General features: G+C 42.2%; 1 protein-coding gene across 3 annotated transcripts in view; it reads left to right on the forward strand.

Annotated features, from left to right (window-relative positions):
* The first annotated feature begins 1,176 nt into the window (after positions 1-1,176).
* IPO9 (importin 9) overlaps positions 1,177-24,245 on the forward strand; it is a 60,621-nt gene continuing 37,552 nt past the window's right edge. Inside the window, exons 1-4 of one of the 3 annotated variants that reach the window (XM_033197738.1) lie at positions 1,177-1,640; positions 21,244-21,305; positions 21,520-21,606; positions 22,433-22,634. In XM_033197738.1, coding sequence (XP_033053629.1) covers positions 1,478-1,640; positions 21,244-21,305; positions 21,520-21,606; positions 22,433-22,634 — 514 coding nt within the window. In that variant the 5' untranslated portion in view covers positions 1,177-1,477. Of the gene's footprint in view, positions 1,641-7,180; positions 7,287-21,243; positions 21,306-21,519; positions 21,607-22,432; positions 22,635-24,245 lie in introns of those variants that run through there. The other 2 variants (XM_033197740.1, XM_033197741.1) reach the window with 2 other exon arrangements.

Raw genomic sequence — 24,245 nt, forward strand, 5'->3', positions numbered from 1 at the left:
GCGTTCCTGGGAACCATTTTGAAGGCACATAACCTGAACAGCTCACTAAAAGATACCTGTTCCTGTTTGCTCTAGAACCTCCCATTCCAATGACATTCTATCCTTTCTGCCACTACATGCTTGCCACTCTGCCCTGAATTTTTTTTTTATTTTAATTTTTTTAATAGACAGAGTCTATATACTTGCCCAGACAGGAATGCAGTAGCTATTCACAGGCGTGATGACAACACACTCACACTACAGCCTGGAACTCCTGGGCTCAAGTGATCCTCCTGCCTTGGCTTACATCTTGCTTTTTTTTTCTTTTTTTTTTTTTCTGAGACAAGATGTCACTCTGTCGCCCAGGCTGGAGTGCAGTGGCACAATCACTGCTCACTGCAGCCTCGTCCTCCTGGGCTCAAGTGATCTTCCCAACTCCACCTCCCGAATATCCGGGACTATAGGGCTCACGCCACCACGCCTGGGCAATTTTCGTATTTTTTTGTAGAGACGAAGTCTCGCTATATTGCCCAGGCTGTTCTCGAACTCCTGGGCTCAAGCAATCCTCCTGCCTCGGCCTCCCAAAGTGCTAGGCTTAGAGGCGTGAGCCACTGCGCCTGGCCACACCCCGCATTTTTAACGCCTCTCTGGAGCGCTCATCCTCTCCACCTGTTCCACTATTTAGGAGCGGCTCTGCAACGTGGGCCATTTCCTACGACCAGCCGCTGACAACTGTATCATCAAACTGCTCTTGTTCTCGCACGCTTAAATGTCCAGCCATAACTTCTCAGGGAAAAAAAACGTATACATTTTCAACAAATAGGACTCATTCTCACACAGTCACATACAGCACTCACTCTGGAGGAAACTCCCTTTCATAGGCCTGTGTCTCCCCTGCCCAGCCACTTCCCAGCTTTGAGGTTGGGCTCATCTACGCTGGAAAACCAAGAGACTGGGCCGTGGTTTTCCCACTTCCACTTCCCAGTTTGCTTTAGCTTATTTTCCCCCGCTTTGGATTCCTGAGGCTAAGATGAAGAGAGTCACTTGAGCCAACTTTTTTTCAGTGTTTAGAGGGAAAAGATTGCGGTTTAAAATAGGAGCTATTTGTGACCCAGACCCCTCTCCTTAAAGCCCTCTACATCCATTCCCATCCCGCCTCCTCTCTCCTAACACCTGAAAGATGCATGAATATAAAGTCATATATCATGAACTTTATTCCAAATGAGATTTCTAACTTACTGTGCAACTTTAGGAAAGCCCCTTAACCTGTCTAGGGCTCAGTTTTCACGTAAATCCAGTGATCCTTACAGAGAAAGGTGCAGTTCTCGTTCAGGCAGCAGGAGGCGCTGTCTCTGGAGGCCTAGATTCATTCCCCGCCCTCCGCCCGCTCCCGCCCGCCTCTGGTGCGCAGGCGCGGCTTCGCGGATTGGCCGCGCGCGGGGGCCGTCAATCGGTGGCGGGTCCCGGCCGCGGGGCTGGCGGGCTGAGGGGAGAAAAGATGGCGGCGGCGGCGGCAGCTGGTGCGGCCTCCGGGCTGCCGGGTCCAGTGGCACAAGGATTGAAGGAGGCGTTAGTGGATACGCTCACCGGGATCCTATCCCCAGTACAGGAGGTGCGGGCGGCTGCTGAAGAACAGATTAAGGTGCTGGAGGTGACGGAGGGTGAGTGAGGCGGGACCGTCACGAGGATGGCTCAGCCGCACAATCCGCTGATCGCAGCTCCGTACCGGCAGGGGACATGGGGAGCCTGAGCCAGTTGGAGATCTGGGCGCCGAGAAGTGGAGCAGGAAGCGAGAGGTCGATGTCGCTGGTGGTTGTGAAAGTCCCAGAGAGGAGAGGCGCGCCTGAAGGATAGGGTCGGGGGAGGTGGAGCCTGGGAGTGGGGGAGGGAGGGTGGAGACTTGAAAAGATAGATGGAGCCTAGAATCTGCAGGGGACGGAGATGGAGCTAGACTTGGTGCTGTTGGAGGAAGTAGCGCGCGAGGAAATATTTTCTGAGTCTAGGACCAAGGTATTTTGCTGTTCTCTTCACCAGCTCGATTATACTGGGATAAGAGTAGGGGGAGCTATTAGTAGAAGTGGTGAAGGGTAGGGCCTCGAGAAGGCGGCTATCAAAGCTTAATGTCATCAAACAAGTTTCTGCCCTTGAGTTATAAACCTAGCTGGTTGGTTGTACTCTTCATGTTTTCCCAGAAATTAAATGCATATGCGACTGCTTCACTGTCCTGACCGTACTTCCGTTTATTTTAAAAATAATTTGCCCTTATTAAATACCTTTGTGCATTTCTGTTTGGAGGAACTGATCATCCTTTGTTTTTGATTCTTTGTCTCCATCCTCTATTGTGTGCTTTGAAGTGATGGAGAAGAAAATAAACTATTGGTTCGAGATTTCCTATCAATTTCCTGCCGAGTGAGCCTTTCACCAGGTCCAGTGTAGCTACCACAAAGAACAATTTAATCTGGAAACAGGAGGAAAAATCTGCTTGGTCTTTGTGTAAGAAATATATCTGGTCAGAGCTTCAGTGGAACTCCAAATCCTCAGAATCTCCCGACTCAGGAATATTTCCACCACCACTTAAATACCACGTCAGAGATATGGGAAATTGTCCCATCACCGACACCCATCACATTCAGAACCTTGAGTTAATTCTCCTACTGGACGTATTTTTATTGAAAAGAATTTAGAACAAATCGCTCTTAAATTTAGTTTACATTCTCTCACAGTATGAAAGAGCTGTTGAAAACAAATTTTCTTCTATTGGAAATATGTTGAGATTTGGGATCTAACAGGCTAAGGACCATTTTGAAGGCCCAGTTGTAATTGTCGTTGTTTTATAAAATATCAGATCTACAAGAGGAGAACCCACTGGTTAGGAGAAGCTGTTTGAGAACCATGTGTAAACTAAAGGAGTTTTTATCGGCTTCTAAGTAACATTCCTTTATGCACATTAATGTCTGTCTCCTTTGAGTATGAGGAAGGAAGAGTGGCAAAGCAAAGGAACCTCATCACATTCAAGTTGCCACCTGAATAAAACTGAGAGTCTGGTGCAAATTCGTCCTAACTAAACCTTCCCTGAGTGGTACCCAGTACTCCCGGTGCTCCAAATACACGTCCGGCACCTTTGTATGAAAGGTGGACCTTGACTCGTATTTAAACTGTCTTACAGCAACTCCACTTTTGCTCTGATCTTTTCAACTTTAGCCAAATGCCATGGTCTCATCTAGGCAAAGTCAGTTATAAAGTTCTCGAGGTCTTTTTTGAAACTCTGATTCCTCACTGTATTCATCTTTTTTTTTTTCCTTGAGACTGGGTCTTACTCTATCGTGTAGACTTTGGTGCAGTGATGCCACCATGGCTCACTGCAGCCTCAAACTTCTGGACTCAAGCGATCCTCCCACCTAGGCCTCCCAAAGTGCTGGGATTACAGGCCTGAGCCACCACACCTGACTTTTTTTTGAGGCTTTAAGGGAAAAATTAAATTTCAAAAGTACAGAATTTTGATCTAAGTCACTGATGAGAAATAGATCGACCGACCCCCATAACTTACTGGTAATGTGCTGTTGAGCAGACTGTGAGAATGAAAAGTATGGAAAGGCATTGATGCAGTGACCTGATATTGGTCGTCTAGTAATAGAGCATATGACTCAGGTTTTGCATGTGGTTAGAGGGTTGGATCAGTCTCTGGAGTTTAGTGCAGTGCTTTGGACCCTTTGGAGGCTGCTTGTGTCTTTTAAGTAGTCTGGCTCCTTATGTTTATCAAAAAAACTATATAGAGATTTACCCACTTCTGTACCTGTTTTTAGGTGGAGAATGGTGGTCCATTCCTCAGATGCAGTCTGCTTTCTTCCTCTTGTGGCCTTTAACAAGTTATCTTTGACATTGGGTTCAGAGTACCTCCCACCTTAAACTCTATCTGAATCTCTCAGGTTTTTTCTCAACATGGTGCAATATAGTAGCTTCTTGTTCACCACCCTCAACCCTTCTTTGCATGAAAACATAGCACCCAGCTTTCCAGCCGGGATTTAGCCAACTATCTGGCCTGATGAAACTGGCAGGACATTGTTCCTCCTATTAGAATGCCCTACAGAGCAAGATGAGCCATTCTTGCAAACAAATGGACAAATTACTTTCCACTCCTTTGGTGTTGCTTCACATTTTAGTGTTTTTTGGTTTTGTTGTTGTTATTGTTTTGAGAGGGAGTCTCACTCTGTCACCCAGGCTGGAGTGCAGTGGTGCGATCTCGGCTCACCACAACCTCCGCCTGCTGGGTTCAAGCGATTCTCCTGCCTTAGCCTCCCAAGTAGCTGGGATTACAGGCGCCTGCCACCATGCCTGGCTGATTTTTGTATTTTTAGTAGAGACGAGGTTTCACCATGTTGGCCAGGCTCTCTCGAACTCCTGACCTCAGGTGATCCACCCGCCTCAGCCTCCCAGTGCTGGGATTACATCCGTGAGCCACTGCACCCAGCCCACATTTTAGTTTTATCGCAGTAGAAGGAACCTTGTTTTCCGTTTCTAGGAAACAACTTTTTTTTTTTGAGACAGAGTTTCACTCTGTGGCCCAGGCTGGAGTGCCGTGGCATGATCTCTGCTCACTGCAACCTCCACCTCCCAGGGTCAAGCGATTCTCATGCCTCAGCCTCCCAAGTAGCTGGGATTACAGGCATACACCACCATGCCTAGCTAATTTTTGTATTTTTAGTAGAGGCGGGGTTTAGCCATGTTGCCCAGGCTGGTCTTGAACTCCTGAGCTCAAGCAGTCTGCCCACCTCAGCCTCCCAAAGTGCTGAGATTACAGGCATGAACCAACCTGCCAGGCTGGAAACACTCTTAGAACTTGAAGTTAATGAGAAATCTGGGATTCGGTGTCTTTTATTTGTGTTCTGGTAATCTTTTGATCCTTTTTTGGTTCCACGGGGCCCAGGATCAGGTGACAACCAGATCTAGTCCCTCCGTCTTCTCAAATAACCACACTGTCTTTATGAGCTGTTTATTAGTCCATCACATAGGAGACTGATCCCACATGGTCCTTAAGATTAACAGGTCTGTTCCCTTTGCCAAAAAGATTTGTTACCTTCCTTGGCTACTAGGTGAAGATCCCTAGTCTTGAAGATTAAATGGAAGAATCTCTAATTTGTGGGGAAGGGGCACAGGTCAATTGTCAACTCCCTGTTAAAAGGACAGGCAAGAGAAGTTGACATGCTGTGACCAAATTGTACTATGGATGAGATTTTAAGAAGCAGTTATCTTCGAAAATGAAGGTTGTTGGAGCCTAGAGTAGTCTTGATCATTTAGTGTACCAGCTGATATTTTCTGATAAATAAATTGCCTATAATTAATTATCACATTTTCCAGAATGGGTACCTGTTCTCTTAAGCCAAGGAAGTGTGTGTATGTGAGAGATCCACTTGATTCATGTAGTGTGTCAATCTGAAAAGGTTAAGAGGTAACTTCATCAGCCTGATGTCCTGGAATGATTTTTTTTTTTTTTTTTTGAGATGGAGTCTCTCTCTGTCACCCAGGCTGGAGTGCATTGGAATGATCTCGGCTCACTGCAACCTCCAGCTCCTAGGTTCAAGTGATTCTCCTGCCTAAGCCTCCCAAATAGCTGGGATTACAGGTGCATACCACCATGCCAGGCTAATTTTTGTATTTTTAGTAGAGATAGACTTTTCCCATGTTAGCCAGGCTGGTCTCGAACTCCTGACCTCAGGTAATCCACCCACCTTGCCCTCCCAAAGTGCTAGAATTACAGGCATGAGCCACTGTGCCCGGCCGGAATGATTTTCTTGAGCCCCTGTGCTTGGTATTTTTGCTAGTCCCTTGGAATCTGAAAGAAACCCAGCAAACCTCTCTGAATATTTAAAGTCTGTTTAACAGGGCTAATTAGATAAGGAGATGATGTCAGTAACCACCTTCATCAGATAGCACTCCCATCCTGAATTGAGGAGAACATTGCTTGAAAGTTTGGAAGTTATTATGATGTATAGTATTCTGCAGATAATTGTTAACCTATCATTTTTATTTTTTTCTTTCTTTCTTTCTTTCTTTTTTTTTTTTAAGATACAGAGTTTTGTTTTGTCACCCAGGCTAGAGTGCAGTGGTGTGATCATAGCTTACTGTAGCCTCTAACTCCTGAGCTCACACAATCCTCCTACCTCAGCCTCCCAAGTGGCTGTGACTACAAGCACATTCCCATACTTGGCTGATTTTTTAAATTTTTGTCTGGAGATGGGGTTCTTGTGTGTTGACCAGGCTGGTCTTGAACTCCTGCCCTCAAGTGATCCTCCCAAAGTGCTGGGATTATAGGCATGAGCAACCACAACTGGCCCCTTTCGTTTTTCTTAGGAGGATTGAGATGTTGAGTTTGATCAGGTTTGTAGGAAATTTACTTCTACCTAAATAGGGTAAAACATTTTTTTAAAAAAGTTTTTTTATTCGTTACTTTTTTCTTTTTTCTTTTTTTTGTTCCACTGCTAAGAGTCTAAAGCATGCTTTCTAATTCTGTTTTGTTTAATAGGCAAGTTCATATTAAGCACTTTACGAACATAGTAGTTAAAAAGACTGGAGAGGTTATGAACCACTGAAGATCTCTTAACGTCAAAGTCTCATATTCTGTACTCAGCTTCATCAACTCTTTCTTTTGTTTTTGTCTGACTTACAGTGAGATCATGAGAATTACCATCTTTTGAGAATGTCAGTCTTTTATTTTTGGTGTATTTGTGCTTTTTTTTTATATCTTAGAATGAAGTTCTTTCCCTCTTTTTCTTCTTTATCTACTTTGCCCCTAAGAATGGCATTACCCAAGTGGTGGAATTGGTTGCTTTCATTCAGAACCTTTAACTCTTCGTACCAGCATGCACAGACTTTCTTACATAACTAGATTTAAACCCTAGGTCATTTTCTTCTTTACTTCTTTTTTGCCTATTACAAATGACAACATTTCCTCTATCATTTGGCCTTGTCTAGTTAGTTCCCGGTAGATAAGTCACAGAAAATACATTTTTCTTCCCTTCTACCACCATTATGTTGAACAGGGGAGGGGGGGGAGTTATCTCTCCCTCACCTTTCCTGGCATTCAGATGCTGCCTAGATATCTGTATTGATTTCCCCATCTTAGATGCCTAGGGAGATGATCCTGCTGGCTGGAAGTTTGCTTTCTGGTTCTCATGGGCACTTTTCTGGCTCTTTTGCAGTATAGCGTAAGCACTGTCCACCTGCGAAGGGCGCCCCTCAAGGATCCAGACGCACTCCTGGGCATGTGGCGGGCACTGAGCCGAGCGGAAGGCGGCCACGCTCGGAAAAAGGCCAGTGGTGGAGTTTTCTTTTTCCTTTCAGCTGTGGTTTTGTGGTGCTTACCAACCCCCATTGAGAAATAGGGGGCTTGTCCAGGGGTCTACTCAAAACCCCATCCTTCTCCAACAATCCCTGTTCACAATTGTTACTAGTTGACTGTCAAAGTACTGCCAAGTCTTGTCTCTCTAGGAGACCCTTCAGACCAATAGTGTGTATTTCTTAACTGATCCTTTATCCTTCATGCCTTCCTTTGGATTTTCCCTTCTAAACCAAGTTTTAGATAGATAATGTTTTTGCCACATGGGGTGATAAGAGAGAAAGGGGAGCAAGGATAAGAGAGGGAAGCAAAAGACTAAAAGAGAATGAGACTAGAGAATGAAAGAGGGCAAGAGGATTTCTTAGAAGGGAAGTCAAAGGATGCCATTTTGGATAGGTGTAAAGGTATAATTGAGGAGAATCTAGAGTCAGGGTGAAAATCCAGATTAACAGAATGAACTGTCCTTATTTCGCCATGAGAAAGGGAACTAGAGAAATTAAATTTCCTAACAAAAATAACTTTAGAAAGCAACTTCATATAGCCCTCTTGGCAGTGTTGCCCTTTGGCTCAACTTCATGTATTGAATCTTAGTTTAATCTTAAACAGTCTTTTCCAAGCAAAGCAAAATAAAGTGGATATGTATGTCTGTGTTCTTATATTCTCCTGCCTTCATTATCCCAGAGTAAGTTATTAGGCTATTCTTTCTCATATATATATATATATATATATATATATTTTTTTTTTTTTTTTTTTTTTTTTTTTTTTTTTTTTGAGACAGAGTCTCACTCTGTCACCCAGGCTGGAGTGCAGTGGCACAACTCGGCTCACTGCAAGCTCCACCTCCCGGGTTCACGCCATTCTGTCTCAGCCTCCCAAATAGCTGGGACTACAGGCGCCTGCCACACGCCTGGCTAATTTTTTGTATTTTTAGTAGAGACGGGGCTTCACCATGTTAGCCAGGATGGTCTCAATCTCCTGACCTCGTGATCCACCCACCTCGGCCTCCCAGAGTGCTGGGATTACAGGCATGAGCCACTACGCCCAGCCTCTTTCTCATATTTTTTTTTTTTTTTTTTTTTTTTTTGAGGCAGAGTCTCGCTCTGTCGCCCAGACTGGAGTGCAGTGGCGCGATCTCGGCTCACTGCAAGCTCCGCCTCCGGGTTCACGCCATTCTCCTGCCTCAGCCTCCCGAGTAGCTGGGACTACAGGCGCCCGCCACCTCGCCCGGCTAGTTTTTTGTATTTTTAGTAGAGACGGGGTTTCACCATGTTAGCCAGGATGGTCTCGATCTCCTGACCTCGTGATCCGCCCGTCTCGGCCTCCCAAAGTGCTGGGATTACAGGCTTGAGCCACCGCGCCCGACCTCTTTCTCATATTTTTAAAGACATTGTGTTAAAGACACCAATCAGTAAAACCAGAAGTCCCCCAACACACACACACAAGTACTTTTTTTTAACAGATATACTGAGTTGTATTTCAAAAAATACTGTATCTCTGTTAAGTGAAAAATGCGTAAGTAGGGTTTTGCTACTTAACAGAAACCAATGGATAGGAGCAAATGTGTTAATCAGATTTAAAGTAAGGCAGAGAGCTTTAGGACTACTATCTGGCTTTTCCTTCTTTGCATTAGTTTGTTTCTTAGTTTGTTTTTTAATTGAGACAAGATCTTGCTCTGTCATCCAGGCTGGAGTGTGTGGTATGATCATAGCTCACTGCAGCCTCAAACTCCTGAGCTCAAGTGATCCTTCCATGTTAGCCTCCTGAGTAGCTGGGACTACAGATGCACATCACCACACCCAGCTAATTTTGCATCCGTTTTATAGCACAGAGTTTACCATCAACATCATACTCCTTGGAAGCATTTATTTATATAGCTTTTAAGTAAACTAACATTTTATGGGTACGACAGTCTCAAATGGTGAGTGATATCCTTGTATTTCTAGTAGGTATGTGGTCTAGAAAGACTAAATTGGATTAAGTAAAATAATTTTGTATTTTCTGTCTTTCATCCCCCATAACCTAATGCAAATAAGCTCTTTGTCTTTGAATTTTTGAGGCTTCAAAACATGTGGTCATGTTGGACATGTGGTCATAATGGACACGTGGTCATAATTTTTGAAACTCTAGGGGTCTGTGGAGAAGAAAATCTGTTCATCTATTTTATTTTAAAATTTGTCTTTAGTTAACGATGATGGTATTTGAAGATTTTCTTTGCCATTATTTATCTGCTTTTGAGCAAATAGATATGTTACTTGAACTTTAATGCTGGTTCTTTCATGTGTGAAACAATTAGCTTTTCGAAGGAATCCATCTTAAAATACTTGTTGTAGGTACAGATCCCTTGGTTAACTTGGGTTTTTGGCCCCTGCATGGGTCTTAATCTTCTGATCTCTTATTCTCACCATCCTTTCCAGTCTCAGTGATGTGTGGAGCAAGGTGGTTAGTGGAATTTTGTGTATGATCTTTGATAGGTTACCAGACATGATTAACTTACTGTATTGGAATGAAGAGCTCCTGGCTATTGTGATCATCACTGGAGTGCATCCTTCTGGCAGGGATATGGAAAAAATACATCAATGCTAAGCTTTTCTCTGAAGAGAATAGACTTGGAATTCTCTGGTTGATGAGAAAGGACCCCTAAACTGTGACAGGACCTGTGTGTGAAGTTTGCCTGGTCTTCATGCTCTAATGACTCCTGTGGATCAGTGCCAGAGTGAACTGTTGGAAAATGTATGGTTCTTTTTCTCTTATGGGAGCTGTGAGCCTCAGTATTACCCTACAACTATATGAGTATCAGTGCTTTCATTGGAAGGACAGTTGTTCAGATTTGTTTAAGCTTTATAAAGTCTTAAGTTTCAAACTTTTCTCAAAAAGTCTCATTCCTCAGTATCTTTTCACACTGTATGTTGAAGAATTTCTTCATTTTGATCTTGTTTTAGTTTGTCCCTGTAGTAATGATCCAAAAATTATGCTCTTGCTAGGAACATTAAAAATCCAAATCATAATGACCTATGGAAAAATTATTTAAATAGTGCCTTAAAAGAAAATACCAGGCCAGGCGCCGTGGCTCACGCCTGTAATCCCAGCACTTCAGGAGGCCGAGGCGGGCGGATCACCTGAGGTTGGGAGTTCGAGACCAGCGTGACCTACGTGGAGAAACCCCGTCTCTACTAAAAATACAAAATTAGTTGGCCGTGGTGGTGTATGCCTGTAATTCCAGCTACTCGGGAGGCTGAGGCAGGAGAATCGCTTGAACCCGGGAGGTGGAGGTTGCGGTGAGCCAAGATTGCGCCATTGCACTCCAGCCTAGGCAACAAGAGTGAAACTCCATCTTAAAAAAAAAAAAAAAAATACTGTATGTCCCAGGTAATTTGTGAATGTGCTTGTATGTCATTGTGAAGGAAGTTACATAAGGCACACCAGAATTGGTTCACCATGTCTAGAGAGGCCAATTCTGGGTGGACAGTGACATTCTAAGCAGACTTGAGGCCATGAAGTTAGCATCCATTATCACACTAAGTATCTGAACTCAAAGGAATTGTGGATGGCCTTAGTAGTTGTCTTTCTCCTTTAAATGGATTTCACATGTGCATTTTAGAGTGCTTTTTTCCATTGAACTTGAACATTGGCATCTAAGAGATCTTCCTGAATTATCTGACTCATCTGTGTTTTAGTATCAGTTCTGAAAGTTGACTCCCATATCTTCGGGTTGTAGACACTTATTGTTTCTTCTCTTGCACAAATAGGTTTTATAGATTTAACCAGAATCTGTACTAACCAAATTAATCCTAGGAATTAGAATGGATTGCATTATCTGTAGGGGGATTTTGCAAGTTTCAAGTGTTTGCTTGTGATTTAATCATTTAATAACTCAGAAAGAATGTGGCTTCTTCTGTGGTGGTCGTGCAAAAAAAAAGAAAAAATCCACTTTCCTGAGTGAAATGATAGGTGCCATAGGAGTGGATCAAAAACTGCAGCTTAAAGGCATAACAAGAATGAATTAAGAATCTAAGAATTCAGTAAAATAATAGGAAATAAAATATAAAAATCAGTAGCTTTCACATAAACCATAAAAGGATAGAGGACGTAATAGTTTTTTAATAACCAAAACCATTTACAGTATCAACAAAAAAGTAAATGCTTAGGAAATGTGTAAGAACCTATTAGAGGAAACTTTTTTTTTTTTTTGAGATGGAGCCTTGCTCTGTTGCCCAGGCTGGAGTGCAGTGGCATGATCCTGGGGGGTTCAAGTGATTCTCCTGCCTCAGCCTCCCGAGTAGCTGGGACTACAGGCGCCTGCCACCATGCCCGGCTAATTTTTGTATTTTTAGTAGAGATGGGGTTTCACCATGTTGGCCAAGCTGGTCTCGAACTCCTGACCTCAGGTGATCCACCTGTCTTGGCCTCCCAAAGTGTTGGGATTACAGGCGTGAGCCACCGTGCCCAGCCTAGAGGAAACTTTTTGAGACAAGGTTTTGCTGTGTCACCCAGGCTGGAGTGCAGTGGCTCAGTCTCGGCTCACTGCAACGTCTGCCTCTTAGGCCCAAGTGATTGTCGTTCCTCAGCCTCCCAAGTAGCTGGGACTGCAGTCACACAACACCATGCCCAGCTAATTTTTGTATTTTTGGTAGAGACGGGGTTTCACCGTGTTGCCCAGGCTGGTCTCAAAGGCCTGAGCTCAAGCAATCTGCCTACCTCTGCCTTCCAAGACGTAAAATCAGATGTGAACAAATGGAAAAACATACTCTGTGATTGGACAGGACAACTCAGCATAATAGATGAGCTAGACAAGTTGGTTCTAAAGTTCATGTAGAAAAACAGACAAGGAGGAATAGCTCCAAAAACACTGAAAAAGGAAAACTACAAGAGGGAACTTGTTCTATCAGACATTGAAACATTACATAAAACCTGTATAATTAAAACAAACAGTGCAGCACTGTACTCAAATAGAACTGTGGAATAGAAGAGAAAAATCCAGAAATAGATACAAGTGCCTATGGAAATTGAACATAGATGAAGGTAGTATCTCAAATCACTAGAGGTGGACGTTTTAACAAAGAATGCTGCGATGAGGCCGGGTGCGGTGGCTCACGCCTGTAATCCCAGCACTTTGGGAGGCCAAAGCGGGCGGATCACAAGGTCCGGAGATCGAGATCATCCTGGGTACACAGTGAAACCCTGTCTCTACTAAAAATACAAAAAATTAGCCGGGTGTGGTGGTGGGCGCCTGCAGTCCCAGCTACTCTGGAGGCTGAGGCAGGAGAATGGCGTGAACTTGGGAGATGGAGCTTGCAGTGAGCCGAGATCGCGCCACTGCACTCCATCCTGGGGGATAGAGCGAGACAACATCTCAAAAAAAAAAAAAGCGTGCTGCAATGGCTGTGTAGCCGTTTGGAATTAGACTCATATCTCACACTAGATTTTTTTAAAAATAAACTCTAAATTGATTAGGAGTCTAAACAGAAAAAATTAAATCATACAAGTACTGGAGGAAAACATGGGTGAATTTATCTTTAAACTTGACATAGGGAAAGGGATTCTAACTATGACTCAAGATCCAGAGGCAATAAAAGAAAATATTTTATTGATAAATTTGACTACATAAAACTTTTTTACAATTTACATGGGAAAAACACCACATAAAAAATCAAGAGACAACTGACAAACTGGGAGAAATTTTTTTCCCCACAATGTATACTACAGACAAAAGGATAACACCTTTAATATATAAGGAACTCTTAAAAATTGAGGAACAAAGGACCAAAACAACACTCAGACATACGAAAAGTGTTTAAACTCACTTATGGTTAGAGAAATACAATCTAAAACAATATTGAATTAACCATTTCTCACCTGTCAGGCTGACAAAAAAATTTATTTTATTTACTTTTGAGACAGGGTGTCACTCTGTCGCCTAGGCTAGAGTGCAGTGGCATGGTCACTTCTCACTATAGCCTCAACCTCCTGGACTCAGGTGACCCTCCCGCCTCAGCCTCCCAAGTATCTGAGGCTACAGGCATGAGCCACCATGCCCAGCCATTTTGGTGTTTCACCATGTTGCCCAAGCTGGTCTTGAATTCCTGGACTCAAGCAATCTGCTTGCCTTAGCCTCCCAAAGTGCTGGGATTACAGGTGTGAGCCACTGCACCTGACCAAAAAATTTTAAATATGATAACACATTCTGTTGGCAAAACTGGAAAGATGCTCCTATGTATTGCTGGTAGGAGTACAAATTGGTGCAATCCTTCTGAAAGAAAATTTGATCACACCCAATAGCTCCACAAATGCACTTACCTCTTGACCCACAATCCCACTTCTGAAAAATCTATGCTGAAAAATACATATGTACAATGTTATTCACTGCAGCATTGTTTATAAAAACAAAATATTGGGGAAAAAAACTAACTGTCCATACAGAGGAGAGCATATGAATAGCATATAGTATATCTACATATATTATGCAGCTGTAGAGAAGAGCTTCAGGAATTTCTATGAACTGATGTGGAAATCGCAAGATATAATGTTAGCTGAAAAAAAGCAAAGTGCAAAAGAGTGTCTATAATATGCTCTTTTTCATGTAAACAAGAAGGGAATATTTTTTAAAATGTGTCTGCTCATTTGTGGAAAAGAAATACAGGAAAGAAAATCAGAAACTGATTTTGGTTACCTGTCAGCATGGAGTGGGTGGGGAAGGGGTGTAAAGAAGTGGGTAATGAAAACAAGATAATAGGGATGAGGAAGAAGTGACACTTCTTGGAATATTCCTTTTTGTATAGCTTTGACTCTGAGAATCATGGTAATGTTTCACATACCAAAAATAAATAAATAATTAAAATCAAACAATGAGGAGGCACTAAAAATTGAGCAGAAGTTGTAACAAATGAACCTAAATGTTTTACAAATGAATAACAGCTCTTTAGGTGAGAGGAAGAACTAACCTAAGTAACTTGTAAAATAGTATTTACAAAGAGTAAAATAGTATTTGACTGCATCATGTAGGTTACAGTTAAAAAAACTATACACCAAAATTGTACTTCAGTTAATAGGTGTGTTTTTCACAAAGGTATGGATTAATACTTCTGTAATTGCTTCATATTTTAAGATTGAAAAAACAACTAAATGTAGTTGACGAGAGCCAAGTGTTACCACTTTTGGAGAAAGAAGTTACAAATAAGGGAAGAGTAGAATGAAGCTCGAGGTTTGGATTGGCATCTGGGCTATCAATCAGTATGATAAATGGATGGATAGATGGTTAGGTATACTGTACTTCCTAGCTCTGTTCTCTGAGAACCCCTAGGAATAGTGATACTCCTGTAGCAATGAACATACCTAGTGCTCACATCTTGGTTTCTAAATATAGCTCTCCACTAAAAGGCACCAGGGTTCCTTGCAGGAGAAGTTGATATCTGGGCTTGGGCAGAGAAAATACAAGATAAGTATAGAGTATCTTGTGTATAAAAAAAATAAGGAAGTGCTTGATAAAGGATGGGGACATATAGGAGTACACAGGAGTTAATTGGAAGGAGTTCCAGTGGCCAAAGCTGGAACAATTTGAGCAACAAAAGAAATAAGATAGTATTAGATTAAAACTCATAGAATGAAATAAATACTTATGAGTTCATATAGGTATAAATAAATATTAGGAAAAATAAACCATTTTTCCTCTGCTCTCGCACTACAACAGTCAACACAGAAGACCTCTGTGAACTCAAAAATATGTGGAGATTTCTCCTCACCAGCAAACAAGCAGTCAGTTCTGTAGTGGTCACCAGCTGGGTGTCCTCCGATTCAATTCCAACATGTCTACAGATCCTAGAGATTGAAAGCTCAGTCCCCAGCCGGGCGCGGTGGCTCAAGCCTGTAATCCCAGCACTTTGGGAGGCCGAGACGGGCGGATCACGAGGTCAGGCGATCGAGACCCTCCTGGCTAACCCGGTGAAACCCCGTCTCTACTGAAAAATACAAAAAACTAGCCGGGCGAGGTGGCGGGCGCCTGTAGTCCCAACTACTCGGGAGGCTGAGGCAGGAGAATGGTGTCAACCCGGGAGGTGGTGCTTGCAGTGAGCTGAGATCCGGCCACTGCATTCCAGCCTGGGTGACAGAGCAAGACTCCGTCTCAAAAAAAAAAAAAAGAAAGCTCAGTCCCCAAAGCTCCCCCCACCCACTCAGATACCAGTTGCAAGTCTAGGCCTCTGGAACTTCTAACAAACCAACTTCAAGTTGCGGTTGCCAGGACTTTGGGTTTGATTAATTTGCTAGAGCAGCTCACAGAACTCAGGGAAATACTTTTACAGATTTTTCTACAGAGGATATTCTAAACGATACAAATAAACAGTCAGGTGAAGAGATACATAGGATGAGGTCTGGAAGGGTCCGGAATGCAGGAGTATGTTTTTTGGCCTTTTTTTGGAGGTATCATTACCCTGTTATGATTGATTGAACCACTGACCATTGATGATCAACTTAACCTTCAGCCCCTCTACCTTCTCACAGGGTGAGGTGGAGGAGATGAAAGTCCCAACCCTCTAATTCTGCCTAGATATTTCCAGTGACCAGTCCCCATCCCAAAGCTACCTAGGAGCTGCCAGCTATCAAGTCAGCTTATTAGCATACAAAAAGACATCACTTTGGAGTTTCTGAGGATTTTAGGAGCTGTTTGACAGGAAATGAAGTTGAAGACCTATTTCACAAAATCACAGTCCACCCTTGGGTCTTCAAACCCTGATCCCTTACGTCAAAAGGATGTCCAACTCAAAAGATACTGCCACATTACTAGAATCCCATTCAATAATTAATAATCTAGTTCATCATATTGTGTGAATGTCTCCCAGGGTGAGGCCACTTAGATTGGCAGGCTTCCTTTCATTCTTGTGAGGTTGCAAAAACAGAAGTAGTCTCAGCAAACACAGAGCTTTACCATTTCATGTATTTGATATAATTGAGCTAAGAGGCAATGTCATCTCTTGCTCTGAGCCTCTTTTGAGGTGTTAATGTGATATTGGAATCCTCTCAGTTCGTAATCTACTTACTCATTTCTTTCCTCTAAGCTACTGTTTCTTCTCTCTTAATAAGTACCCAAACTTCTCCACCTTTGGAAGGGGCATTACAATCAGCCACTGTGATGGTCTAAATTGCAGGCAACAATACTAGTCTAGCAAGTACCTCTTCCTCAGTGCGCCCCATTCAGATAGGGTTAGGTTACAGAGTGCAGAACTAGTGGGCTATTTTTACTATCAGGCAATATAGCTGTATTAACTGTTAGCCCCAATTTTGCTGAAAGCACAACCCATTCCCATCAGTCCATTAGGAATTCTGACCTAAGTTACAATACGTAGTTACAATTTCTTGCTTAGGAATCATTCCTGCTTCCATCACATGTAGTTGCGGCCCTGGTCCTAAGACCATTGCATCAGGTAGGGGAATGGGGAAAAAAAAGAAAAGGAAAGGTGAGGTGATGTGCGGGGAAAAAAGACAGAAAAAAGTATCTTGTAAGTAAGAAAAGACTGTCTTTCACCTTTATCCTTCAGGAACCAAGGACAAAAGCCAAATACTTTTTAAGAAAAGATATTCTTGGTCGAGTGTGGTGGTCCACGCCTGTAATCGCAGCACTTTGGGAGACTGAGGTGGGCAGACTTGAGGTCAAGAGTTCAAGACCAGCCTGGCCAACATGGCAAAACCCAGTCTCTACTAAAAATACAAAAATTAGCTGGACGTGGTGGTACACTCTTGCAATTCCAGCTACTCCAGAGGCTGAGGCACACGAATCGCTTGAACCCAGGAGGCAGAGGTTGCAGTGAGCTGAGATAGTACCACTGCACTCTAGTCTGTGTGACAGAGTGAGACTCTGTCTCAAAAAAAAAAAAAAAGGTATTCCTCTAGTCACTTAGGAAATAATAAGGCTTACAGGAGCTGAGAACCAGGAATCATGGATGAAAACCAAAATACATATTTTATAATAAATAAAGGAGAAGGGACAGTACTTCCTTATAAAAGAATTCCAAGTAATAAGTGAAGAGAATAAAAGAAATGCAAAATAACCATTAGACAGGTAACACCCACAGATGGATGCTAAAATCAGTGGATGAGAGTTTGAAAAGAAACAGGATAATAGCAAAATGTCAAAGTATAGCTTCCAAGATTTGGATCAATTACAAAGGGAAAACCAGTACCTTTAAGTGGAGAAACCCAGCAGACTTTGCCATGTAATCAAGGTTACCATAACCAGTAATAAATTTTTATCCACATTATGTACTCCCTAATATGATATACTGAGAAGGACACAGCATCACTTTCTGGTATTCTTGCCAGAAATGCATAACGTCAATCTAAAGCTGAGGAAACTTTAGTCAAACCCAAATTGAGACACATTCTACAAAATAACTGATCGATATTCACCAAAAGTGTTCTGGTCACAAAAGACAAGAATGAAGAACTGTCACACTTTAGAAGAAACTAAGGAAACATGGCAACCAAATACAATGTGGGATCATGGGATCCTGAAGGAAAAAGGACAATAAGGAAAAAAAACTGATGAAGTTCTTATCAAGTCTAGTTTAGTTAATAGTATTGTACTCATGTTAATTTCCTGATTTTTGATCACTGAACCATGATTAGGTAAGAGAAAAATGGATGAATGATATCCATGAACTCTCTGTACTGTTCAACTTTTCTGTAAGTCTACAAAAATTATTTTGTAAAATATGGACATAGATCATTTTCAGCAGTATTTTCTTTTTTTCTTTTTTCTTTTTTTTTTGAGTCGGAGTCTCGCTCTGTCGCCCGGGCTGGAGTGCAGTGGCCGGATCTCAGCTCACTGCATGCTCCGCCTCTACCGGGTTTACTCCATTCTCCTGCCTCAGCCTCCCGAGTAGCTGGGACTACAGGCGCCAGCCACCTCGCCCGGCTAGCTTTTTGTATTTTTTTAGTAGAGACGGGGTTTCACCGTGTTAGCCAGGATGGTCTCGAACTCCTGACCTCGTGATCCGCCCATCTCGGCCTCCCGAAGTGCTAGGATTACAGGCTTGAGCCACCGCGCCCGGCTCATTTTCAGCAGTTTTTAACCTGGTTACTTGGATAAGCCTTGAACCTGAAACATTGCATGTAACAACCCTTTCTTGGTATTAAGCTTTTCTATTTTATAAATGCCCTTTGGATGGCTATTTCAGTAGAATCCAGTTAAGGTGGAACTTTTACATGAAAAGTAACTTTACTTACATGAGATGGGAAAGCCAGACAGTGTATTCATGATAGACAATAAAAAATAATAGCAAAGGGGCCGGGCGCGGTGGCTCAAGCCTGTAATCCCAGCACTTTGGGAGGCCTAGACGGGCGGATCACGAGGTCAGGAGATCGAGACCATCCTGGCTAATACGGTGAAACCCTGTCTCTACTTAAAAATACAAAAAACTAGGCGGGCGCCTGTAGTCCCAGCTACTCGGGAGGCTGAGGCAGGAGAATGGCGTAAACCCGGGAGGCGGAGCATGCAGTGAGCTGAGATCCAGCCACTGCACTGCAGCCTGGGTGGCAGAGCAAGACTCCGTCTCAAAATAATAATAATAATAATAGCAGCAAAATAACTTATTTTTGTCTTCAAGTTTTTACGACTATGGCAGATATTGTGCAAAGCATTTTACATATATTACTGAGTCTTAGAAGGATTGCTTGATATATCGATACCAGTATTTTTTTGGGGTGGGGGACGGAGTTCCCCTCTTGTTGCCCAGGCTGGAGTGCAATGGCACTATCTCGGCTCATGGCAACCTCTGCCTCCTGGGTTCAAGTGATTCTCCTGCCTCAGCCTCTTGAGTAGCTGGGATTACAGGCATGTGCCACCATGCCCAGCTAATTTTGTATTTTTAGTAGAGATAGGGTTTCTCCATGTTGGTCAAGCCGGTCTCCAACTCAGGTAATGCATCCGCCCCCACCTCCCAAAGTGCTGGGATTACAGGCATGAGCCACCTCGCTGGGCCCTGATACCAGTATTCTTATTTTGTGGGTGAGGAAGCTGAGGTTTAGAAAGGAAACTTACCTAAGGACAGGCATGGTGGCTTCAGGATTTGAACCTGAACAGCCCATTCTCTTAATCACACTAATCTATAGCTCCCTCCAAATGGGATTGGTGAGCCTATTGTGACCTATGTATCTACCAATACTGAGCAAGTCTAGAAAACTGCTGTTCATTCTTTAGCATAGTGCTGTCCAACAGAAATATAGTATGAGTCACTTGTGAAATTTTAAATTTTCTAGTGGCTGCATTAAAAAGGCAAAAAGAAACATAAAATTAAATTTTAACTCTATATTCATTTAACCTGATATAGACAAAGTATTGCAACATTTGATCAATATAAAAAGATATTTTCCTCTTTTTTTCACACTGTTTGAAATCTAGTGTGTATTACATTTATAGGCATCTCAAGTCTCACCAGCCACATTACAGGTACAGCCATTGTGACTAATAGCTACTGCATTGGATAGCACAGCCCTACAATGTGAGGTGTAAAAATTATGATGCACTGTTGGTTTTACATTCTTCCTCCTCTTTTCACAAACAAATATTTGATAGTTGACTCCTTTGCAAGTATATATTAGATCTAAGTTTTAATTTGGATCCAGGCACAGTGGCGTGCATCTGTAGTCTCACTACTCGGGAGGCTGAGGTAGGAAGTTCATTTGAGCCTTCCTAGGTTATTACGCCACTGCACTCCAGCCTGGATGACACAGACCCTGTCTCTAAAACAAAATTTATTTTAATAATCATTTTTAAAAAATAAATTTTAATTTGGAAGTAAGAGTTATTTACAGTCTCCCAATGTGCAGTTCAAGTGCCATTGTTTATTGGAAACTATTCATTTTTAGGACTAAGTTTGTTGAAGCCAGGTGTTCTTGGACTTAATCAGCTCATAATTGGTGGCATATATCTGGGCAGCTCGTGAAATCTCACCTTTTAAGTTGTCCTCAGGAATAGATGGTCCCATGTTTTTTTGTTTTGTTTTGTTTTTGGTCCCATTTTTGTTTGTTTGTTGTTTTGTTTTGTTTGTTTGTTTTTTGAGATGGAGTCTAATTCTGTAGCCCAGGCTGGAGTGCAGTGGCACGATCTCAGCTCACTGCAACCTCTACCTCCCAGGTTCAAGTAGTTCTCTGCTTCAGCCTCCCAAGTAGCTGGGATTACAGATGCCCGCCACCATGCCCGACTAATTTTTTTGTATTTTTAGTAGAGGTGGGGTTTCACTGTCTTGGCCAAGCTGTTCTTGAACTCCTGACCTTGTGATCCACCTGCCTTGGCCTCCCAAAGTGCTGGGATTATAAGTGTGAGCCACTGCGCCCAGCCTGTTTTGTTTTTTTGAGACAGAGTTTTGCTCTTGTCTCCCAGGCTGGAGTGCAATGGTGTAATCTCAGCTCACTGCAACCTCCTCCTCCTCAGTTCAAGTGATTCTCCTGCCTCAGCCTCCTGAGAAGCTGGGATTACAGCCACGCATCACCAAGCCTGGCTAATTTTGTATCTTTAGTAGAGATGGAGTTTCACCATGTTGGCCAGGGTGGTCTGGAACTCCTGATCTCAAGTGATCCACCCACCTCGGCCTCCCAAAGTGCTGGGATTACAGAGGTGAGCCACCACGGCAGGCTCCATGTTTCAATTACCACATTAATTGGTATAAGAGGAAGGTATTGTCATCTTGGAAGGGAAGATGACTGGAAGGCGCTATGCGGTGACTGGAAAAAGTGTGAGCGTGTTGGAACTTCATTGTAACAAGGCATGTCCTGTAAGCCAACTTGTTTCTTTTACTTGGAGGAGTCAGTCTTAGTAGTTATCAGCTTTTTGAAACAACAGATTAGGATTCTTTCTGAAATCTTTTTGGCATCAGGGTTAGAGCTTAGTAAATTGCTATGGCTTTCCTGGGTGCTCTTAGACTCAATAAAATTTTCTCTTTCAGAATTTGGTGTTCACTTGGCAGAACTGACTGTAGATCCCCAGGGGGCACTGGCAATCCGTCAGGTAAGTCCAGACTGGCCCAATTTATAAGTAGTTTCCCTTTCCTTGGTAATGAAACTTCCTTATGGGAAAGAATAAGAATAAGGCCAATTTATAAATAACCTAGGATGTTGTGCCAGATTTAGATAGACTTCAGATGTATCAGGCCATGTATATAGTTTTTATGTGTGAAAAAAATCTTTTTCTTGCTGTACTACTTGGCTTATTCTCTTCACAGCTGGCATCAGTCATCTTGAAACAATATGTGGAGACTCACTGGTGTGCCCAATCAGAGAAATTTAGGCCTCCTGAAACTACAGAAAGGGTAAGTCAGTTACTTGATTAGTCTACCTGAGGAGATTTGAGGGTCCATTTTAAGAGATTAGATTATCAACATTCTTTGACAGCATGGAGCAATCAAGACTAGGCAGAAAAGGAGATTGTTGGCTGGCATTGCGGGCATAGGGATATACATTAAAGAGCTCAAGTATCAGGCTGGTCTGTGTTCAAATTCCAGTTTTGCTTTTTACAAGCTATGAGATCATTGGAAATGTAGTTAACTCCTAAGCCTCAATTTCCTAAATCTCCAAAATGAGAATAAAAATACCAACTAAGGGTTTAAGAATTAAATGAAATAATGTTTGTACTTAGTGCAATAATGTGCAATCATCCTGAGTCCCCAAGAAATTTTGAGATGTAAGGTCTAGAGGAATGTTTTCCATTGGAACTTTATGCAGTTATGGAAATATTCTGTGTCTGTGCTGTCTAAAACAATAGCTACTAGCTACATATGGCTATTGAGCACTTAAAATGGGGCTAGTGCAACTGAGGAACTGAATTTTAAATGTTTTAAAATTTTAATAGCCATGTGTAGCTAGTGGCTACTGTAATGGACGACATAAGTGTAGAGATCACAGATGAACCCTCCAGATGAATTGTCAAGTTTATATATAGGAGTTTTAGAGAAGACTCCTCTCTAAAACTCCTACATATAAACTTGACAATTCATTGCAAGTTTATGCAGTACCTTGTACTCATTGCAGTACCTTGTATTGTACTCATTGTTTTTCCAACACAGTTCCCAACTGAACTGGGCTCTGCCAGTCACTTATAACCTGATCTAATAGCAGGTGGACTTTTATCCCTTACAGGCAAAAATTGTTATCCGGGAGCTATTGCCTAATGGGTTGAGAGAATCGATAAGCAAAGTGCGCTCCAGTGTGGCCTATGCAGTGTCAGCCATTGCCCACTGGGACTGGCCTGAAGCTTGGCCCCAACTCTTCAACCTGCTCATGGAGATGTTGGTGAGCGGAGACTTAAATGCCGTCCATGGAGCCATGCGTGTGCTGACAGGTACCAGAAGCCCTTTTCCCTGGTATTGGTACTTGGATCTCAAGGGACAGGAGTATTACCAGAAGCTATGTAATATAACGGCCTGGATCAGTAGGAGTTGCTGCTGATGTTATTCCTCCCTCCTAGTTTTTATCTCGGCATCTACCCTCCAGCTCCATTGTTTTTTTCTAGGGAGTTAAGTTTGTATAGTATTACTTCTACTGCCAAACCTACCACTTACAGATACAGTATTAGCATAGAGATTGAGTATTCAGATTTTGAATTTTTGTAGGGGCTTCACCTTGATCCTTCACTTACCTTCTTTGAGCCTGAGTTTCCTTCTATATAAAATTAAAATGATAGTAGTATCTGCATCAAAGGAGCTTTTGGTATAGTTTAAATTAGCTAATCTATCTTTATTTGTTCAGTAAAGTTTATTACTATATATTATTTTTCCACTTAGTTCAACCTAGGCAAAGTTAAGAAATGTAAAATGAATTTTTATAGAAATATTTAAAAAGAAGATAAAAACAGTATAGCCATACAATCCTGACCTTCATTTAGCCAGTTAGAGAATATGTAGTCTCAGTATCTTTTCCTTCTCTTTGTTCTGAGAAGTTGATAAAAATACTTCAACTTTTAATTCAAAGAGATTTGATGGATATCTCTTTTAAACCTGATAAAGCTATCAATCCCTCTCAGAATCTGCTTTCATATATCCTTAGGGATGGCCTGAGTTTCCCAGTCCTTTGCAAGTTCCTCCCTGCTTCTTATTCCCTAGATGAAGTCACTGCTCTGTTTTGCCTTCAAGAAATTCTTACCTGGCCTTTAGTCATCCTGTGCTGATCCTTTAGAAATCATCTTTCTCCTTCGTTCATGTAGGTTTGTAGAAGTCCCACCAATATCTTATCTCTTTCTCTATGACCTGCTAGCTTACCTGAAATGTTTTCTTACCTAGTTGTGAATGCCAGTTTGATTCTCTCTCAATCTCAGTTTACTGAACTTGGCACATAAGCCCAATTTTGCTAGTCCATGTGATGTTAATGGTAGATAATATCAACTCTTTGTCAAATGCAAATCTTTCTTCTCCTTTTGTTTCAAAATCACCTCTTCCCATGCCTCAGCAGCCTTTTTGAATTACCCACTATATTCGTATTGATTGCCTGTGACAAAGCTTCAGTTTTTAGCTCAGATACAGAACAGAGTTACCAAAAAGATCAAAATGTTCCTTGCTCAGATTTTCACTTCCCTGCTTATTGTCCTTACTTCTCCTTTATGACTCATTCATTGTTCAAGTGATTTCATACACCCCTCTCCATGGAATTGGCCTTTCAGGATTCTTTATTTACCACTTCATAGTGCCAGGATATCAATTAACAGATACATGTTCTACCAAGGAAAGGAAGCCTGTTCCCGCTCAGTCTTCCAACGTGAAATTCAGCTTCTTTTGACAAACCTGGAGAGAAAGGTGTTTGTACATTTATCTTGATTTGGATGCTGAAGAGCCCTTATTGTGTTTGACTAAGGAAATTACTGTTCAGTGAGATCACTTTTCTGCCAGCCACAGGGAAAGAACTCTTGGGGAAATTTGTCTCCTTTTGTAATGGAGTCACCAGACATGGAATGGCTGGC

The sequence above is a fragment of the Trachypithecus francoisi genome, unplaced genomic scaffold (assembly GCF_009764315.1).
Source record: "Trachypithecus francoisi isolate TF-2019V2 unplaced genomic scaffold, Tfra_2.0 Lachesis_group5, whole genome shotgun sequence".
In the NCBI taxonomy this organism is placed as follows: Eukaryota; Metazoa; Chordata; class Mammalia; order Primates; family Cercopithecidae; genus Trachypithecus; species Trachypithecus francoisi.